The sequence below is a fragment of the Cebus imitator genome, unplaced genomic scaffold, assembly GCF_001604975.1.
Source record: "Cebus imitator isolate Cc_AM_T3 unplaced genomic scaffold, Cebus_imitator-1.0 Scaffold55, whole genome shotgun sequence".
NCBI classification, from domain to species: domain Eukaryota; kingdom Metazoa; phylum Chordata; class Mammalia; order Primates; family Cebidae; genus Cebus; species Cebus imitator.
The window spans coordinates 6,368,646-6,375,232 of record NW_016107370.1 but is presented as its reverse complement, the minus strand read 5'-3'; the positions used below and the strand labels follow the sequence as shown (position 1 = coordinate 6,375,232).

The following is a 6,587-nucleotide window of genomic DNA, read 5'->3' as shown; positions in this document are numbered from 1 at the left end:
TAGTTTGAAGCCAAAGCCGACAAAGGGTGGTGATTTCCCTGTTAAGGTTTGATTCTGATGTTGATTAAGTTGGGGTTTTTTTTTCCTTCAGCAAAATTGTGGACAGACTTGTTTGGGTAAATGCAATTCTACGTTGATGTGTGGGCCCTTTAGGGGGTGCCATAGTGCTTTAGAATCTTATGAGTATTTAGTGTGGTTGTGTCAGCCTGGTGGTCTGGAAGAATGAATGGTGGCACCTTCAAAACAGCCTTTCTCTTACTTCAGGTTCATCAAGAAATACTTGATCTTTATGAAATGCTTTACTTTTCTATTTTAAGAAAATATAATCTGGTTTTTATTTTCTTTAATTCTTTCAAGCTTATATGGTAAAATTTACAGTCTTAATACAGTTTAAGGCTTTCATTTAACACTTCTAACTGAAACTGTTTGACACTTCTAATTGGAACTAATTGAAATAATTTTTGAGCACGCATATGCAAGGCATCACAAAGAAAAGTCAAAGATAACTAATTTATTTTTAAAAAGACCCTGCCCATAAGAAACTTAGGAGGTAAAATGCAAGGCACAAGTAGCTATAATGTGTATTAAAGCTGAAATGTTCACAGAAGAAAGAGAGAGGATACTGCCAGTTAGGTATTTAGGAAAGGCTTTTTGGGCTAGGCGAGGGTTGAGATGGACCTTTTGAGGAAGAAAGGCCAAAGATTTGGGGTCTGCAACTCCAGCCTGGAAACTAGCATGCAGCCCACCTAGGGACCACTCAGGGCTGTCTCATAAGTGGCACCTTGTCTTTCAGTGCCCTGTGTGTTTGCCTCCTCTGCAGGTCCTTTAAGAAACATCTGCCTGCCTTGAGCCCCAGGTTCATCCCCAAGGATCAGCCCTCAGCTGGCCTGGGATTGTGGTCAGAATGGCGTTGCTGGTCTTGGGAGCAGGCGTGCTCTGGACACAGGTCTAGCCTCTCCAGAAGCACTGTCCCTCAGGTGTCTGGCCAGCACTGAGGAGTCAAAGAGGGGGTCTTTCTGAACTTGTACCCAGTGATGTGTTCTCACTCTAGCTTTGACAGTCCTCACTGGAGCCAGGGCTACATGTGTCCTAAGAGAATGGCAAAGGCCTCCTTGTCTTGCTTCAGCTACTAAGCAGAATTTTACATAGTAACTAGGTAGACACTGATTTAGAATCCAGATGGACCTTATGCTCACAACAGGAATCTGCTCAAAGGTACAAAATTGGAATTATTTGTAAATCAGGAGGCTGTAGAAATAACTTATTTCTAATGTAATGGGCAATCATGATATTGTTATGTACATTTTTTTTGTTTGTTTCACTTTTAGCCTTTGGAGACTCGACTTATTTCAGAGACCACATCTGTGTGCAAACCAGAACAGGTGGCCAAACAAATTGTTAAAGATGCCATAGTAAGTCAAATCCTTGGTCTCTGTACTATTCGTATTTGTACTGCTATATTTCTGAAAAGATATTTGTCTAAGTACTTATTTCAAGACATCAATTATTATAAGTGTTTAGTCTGTTTAGAGTCATCATATCTAATGCTGGAATTTTTCTTCTTTTATGTGTTTTATTGACTCCATATTAGAGAGTAGGCTCCTGGAAACTGATTGTATACCTTAACCTTAGGAACAGGTTTACCAGAAGGATGTCTGGAAACACCAGTTCTTTAAAAAGAAAGTGAGACTTTTCCATACAGTGTAAACAATATATACTATGTCCTATATACAACTGGCTGTCTTCTTTCCCATTCCTGCTTCCCAGTATCATTTTCCTAAAAGTTAGCTAATGAGAAGTGCCACCAACCCTGTGAGCCTGTCCTCCTGTCTTCCCTGTTGATATGTTTTTTTATTGAGAATCCAAAATGATATTTTAAGAAATGATGTGCTGTTTCTAGAAGAACAACATGTGTCTCATGCTTTTTGATAACATTTCCGTTAATGCAGAAAAATACACATTTATGAGGGATGTCTGTAAACCAGAGGCCCACATTAAATTTGGAAAATCTTTAGGACCATGGGAATGAGAGGGGACAGCATGTGGTAGACAGCCTTGAAGTAGCGTAAGTGCTATCACATTAGACTGAACTGATGGAATAAGACTTACTGAATTCTGTTAAAATATATATGCATGTGAAGAACTTTGCTCCAAGTACGTTAAAAGGCCCAGGAAGATGGCACAAGTGGAACTTTATTTTTGCTACTTATCTCAGGTCAAAGCAAATGCATTTAGTGGGTTTTTTTCCTTTCTTTTTTTTTTTTTTAGGCAGAGTTTTGCTCTTGTTGCCCATGCTGGAGTGCAGTGGTGCGATCTTGGCTCACTGCAACCTCCACCTCCTGGATTTAAGCAATTCTCCTGCCTCAGCCTCCTGAGTAGCTGGGATTACAGGCACCCACCACCATGCCCAGCTAATTTTTTGTATTTATAGTAGAAACGGGGTTTCACCATGTTGGCCAGGCTGGTCTCAAACTCCTGGTTTCAGGTGATCCACATACCTCAGCCTCTTGGCCAAAGTGCTGGGATTATAGGCATGAGCTACCATGCCTGGCCTATTTGGTATTTTTATTGATGTTAAATAGCTATTAGTATTTTGGCAGTATTCATTTAGTTTGATGGTTTTCAAACTTTTCTTCTCTTGACTGTTTTATATTCTTATAAATTGTCACAACCCCAGAGAACTTTCATTTATTTATATGGCTAGATTTATTGATAGTTGCCATATTTGAAATGGAAGCTATGTGGAATATTTATTAATTCATTAAAAATAACAAAAATATACCCATTGCTTTATAACGTGACTTTTTTTTAAACAAAATTTACTACTTTTCAAAGCAACAGTTCAGCGAGAACAGTGGCAGTGGTTCACATTTTCACCTGTCTCTTTAAGGTCTACATGAACAGCTGGATTCAAATAGCTGCTTCTGCATTCCATCTGTTGTAATAACGTTGTTTTGATGGAAGGATATGAAGAAAATCTTGCCTTACACAGATACGGAGTTGAGAAAGGGAACAGTATTTTACGAGGCTTTTGAGATAATTATGGACATTCTTTTTTGATATCAAACCCAAACTCACCAAATGGTAGTTTCTTAAAGGTTAGTTGCAGGATGGAATTGGAAACTGCATCAGTGAACGTTTTGTTCTGTTACATTAAATTCCATTGGTCCATCTTGTACTTTGAATGGATCTTTTAACCATTCATTATTTCGTAACATTATGCGTTAGTCATTTGGAAAATATGGGTTGACTGAGTGATCAAAAAAATCTCTTTCATCAGTATTACTGCTGATCTTATCATAAAAGTATGCAGCTGACAGTCTCATGATGGTGGATACTAGTTTTGCCAAATCTTAATTTTTTTTCTTGAAGGCTCAGATTTTAACATTGATGACACATGTGGCCAGTTGTTTTTCCTGAAGTGACAGGCTTGCTTTCTTCATTTTCTGCAAGTCTGCCACATACTTAAGTCTGAATAACCATAGATATATATGTCAGTGGTCTTTCATATAAAAATTGTGCTCCCCAGCCAGGCATGATGGCTCATACCTATAATCCCAGCACTTTCAGAGGCTCAGATGGGTCGATTGCTTGAGCTCAGGGGTTTGAGACCACCCTGGCCAACATGGTGAAACCCCGTCTCTACTAAAAATACAAAAATTTTCTGAGCGTGGTGGTGGGCACCTGTAATCCCAGCTACTCGGGAGGCTGAGGCAGCAGAATTGCTTGAACCTGAGAGGCGGAGGTTGTAGTGAGCTGAGATCACACTGCTGCACTCCAGCCTGGGCCACAGAGCGAGACTCTGTCAATAAATAAATAAATAAGACACTCTGTGAAAGAAGTGGCAGTTCAGCCCTTGACTTACACACAGCTGCACAAGGGCTTTTCTTCCAGGCAGTTGACCTTCTGTGGAATGCAGTGCCGCAGAAGCACATTGGGCATGTTCTCATTTGTCACACAGAATACTAATAAGACATGTCCTCGAGGGTTGCCATTTAACAAAATGATGAATTTTGCTGCTTTATCAAGAGGATTTTTAAGCAAAACTGACACTTTTTGATTTTTAAAAGAGTGTTAGAATTTGTATTTTCTTTGTGTATTATTTATTACCACAAATGCATGTGGTAGTACAGGTGACAATGACTCCTAGTACAGTTTGGCAAGAACACTGTAGTTCTTGCCCATGTCTCTGCAGTTTTACAGATGCAAAACTGTATTTTCCATACAAATATAACAGTGTAGAAAAGGCAATGAACGTTTTAATGTTATTAGGACAATCACTTGTCTTCGGGGCCCGCAGGGGTCCTGGACTCACATGTTGAGAACTGTCCATCTGCCAAGGCCCTGCATCCATTTCCGAGCGCTCATCAATGCTTTGTTACCGTTTTATCTCGCCTAAAGTGAACGAGCACCCTGCATTGTTTCTGTTATGTTGGATTGATTTCCATCTACATTATTAGGATTCCCTCTTTCTCTTCTCTTCCTTCTCTTTTAGCAAGGAAATTTCAACAGTTCCCTTGGCTCAGATGGGTACATGCTCTCGGCCCTGACCTGTGGGATGGCTCCAGTAACTTCTATTACTGAGGGGCTCCAGCAGGTAAGGCCTTCCTAGGCTAGCAATCAGACACACAGACCGATGGACAAGAGAAAAACTGCCTTTCATCAAACCTTGATGGGAAGAGGTTAAGAGAAAACTAAGTAACTTCATTTGAGAATGTATTTTTATTGAGCTATCAACTTTTCCTCTTCCTCCACCAGGAATGAGTAAATAGGTTAAAGATTTAACTTCAGGAATTTAGACTGGCAAGAAGTCTTTGGTGCCATGCCTTGCAGATAGAGAAATAAAACACTGTCTGTGATGTCGAGGTGTTGATCTGGATTTTCACCTAAGCACCACTGCTCTAATATGTTTTGAAAAATGGAATACTGCTCTAGAGTAAGGGGTGGCCTTGCCTAAAACGTACTGGGATATTAGGCTAGAAAACCTTTTCTAGGAGAATCAGGTTATACAGAGCTAAATTTAGGAGATACAAATCAAGGCTTAAACACAATTCCTATTATTATGGAATTTATTATTTTGTCCAAGATACACAGTTCATGTTTCATTGATGTGCTAGGTACTGTACTTGCTCATGGAGAATCAGATGTAAGGCGACCTCCAACTTCAGGGGCTTACAGTCAAGTGGAATACACTGACCAAAGTGGTGATAGTAGACTGGGCGCGGCGGCTCGTGTCTGTAATCCCAGCACTTTGGGAGGCTGATGTGGGTGGTTCACTTGAGGTCAGGAGTTCAAGGCCAGCTTGGCCAACATGGTGATACCCCATCTCTACTAAAAATACAAAAATCAGCTGGGTGTGGTGGCAGGTGCTGTAATCCCAGCTACCTGGAAGATTGAGGCAGGAGAATTCGTTGAACGCAGCAGGTGGAGGTTGCAGTGAGCCGAGATTGTGCCACTGTACTCCAGCCTGGGCGACAAGAGCGAAACTCCGTCTCAAAAAAAAAAAAAAAAAAAAGTGATAGTAATGCAGTGTAATATAGTAGGGGTTACAGTAGAGGGAATGCTCTGGAAAAGCAAAGCCATGGGATAGTTGATAACGAGTACTACATTGTGTGCAGTAGACCACGTTCAGATTTATGTAAATGACATAGTTGTCGACCCTTATTTCCCAAGCCCTCTTTTCTTGTTACTCTGTAATATACCTACTGTCTTGTCATTCTCTTAGAGGTCAATACTCTGTTAGATGTAAGCTTTTTGAGGACCAAGCCCCCGCCTCTTGTTTGCCATTGTACCCCTAACAGCCAGTGCCTTGCACTTAGTAGGAGCTCCAGAATACCTGAGCTGAATGAATGCATGAATTCTGTTATTTTAATTTTGGGGCTGGCATGGTGGCTCACACCTGGGGTTGTTGTCCCAGACTCCCCTCCTTCTGTCCCTCACGTCAGGGATCAGTGTCACCCTTGTCACTCTGTTCTTCAAATGCTTCCATGCTCTGCAGTTCTGGCACTGCTTCTGGAGCCCAGGCCTGGCTTGCCACAGCAGGCCCCTGCCTGAATTATACACTGTTTGAGCCAGAGGTTGTAAACGATTCCCATGGGCCTGTAAAGCAGTTTTGTTTGGTCCATCTGGCATGAGTGTGTGTGTTTAAGATTTTTAAATAGTTTTAAAATTAGGTTTTATATAAAAGGTCCAGATTTCAGACTTTTCTTGGAAAATCAGAAGGTCTGGCTGCACAGTCTGCATTCTCACCTGGCAGTCATCAGCAGGCACAGGTGGCAGCTGCTCCTCAGGGAGGGGCACAGTCCCCACAAGCACTATGGTCTGCAACCCCCTGGCCAGGCCCCTGGGATGCATTTGAGTGTGCCCTCACATTTTCTACACCAGTTTTTCTAAACTGCAACTGTACTTGCATGAAAACATTCAGTGGCTTCTTGATACCATCAGGATAAAGTTTTAAAAATTCCATTGCACCTGGGTATGGTGGCTCACGCCTGTAATCTTAGCACTTTGGAAGGCCGAGTTGGGAGGATCACTTGAGCTCTGGAGTTTGAGACCAGCCTGGGCAACATAGTGAGACCCTGTCTCTA

General features: G+C 41.5%; 1 protein-coding gene across 3 annotated transcripts in view; it reads left to right on the top strand.

Moving 5' to 3' along the window:
* The window catches only part of KDSR (3-ketodihydrosphingosine reductase), a 40,998-nt gene that overhangs the window by 31,157 nt on the left and 3,254 nt on the right, over positions 1-6,587 (top strand). For 2 of the 3 annotated variants that reach the window (XM_017528871.2, XM_017528874.2), the window contains 2 exons: positions 1,329-1,412; positions 4,496-4,597. In XM_017528871.2, the coding sequence (XP_017384360.1) occupies positions 1,329-1,412; positions 4,496-4,597 (186 nt within the window). The remainder of the gene's footprint in view (positions 1-1,328; positions 1,413-4,495; positions 4,598-6,587) is intronic. The other variant, XM_017528873.2, reaches the window with a different exon arrangement.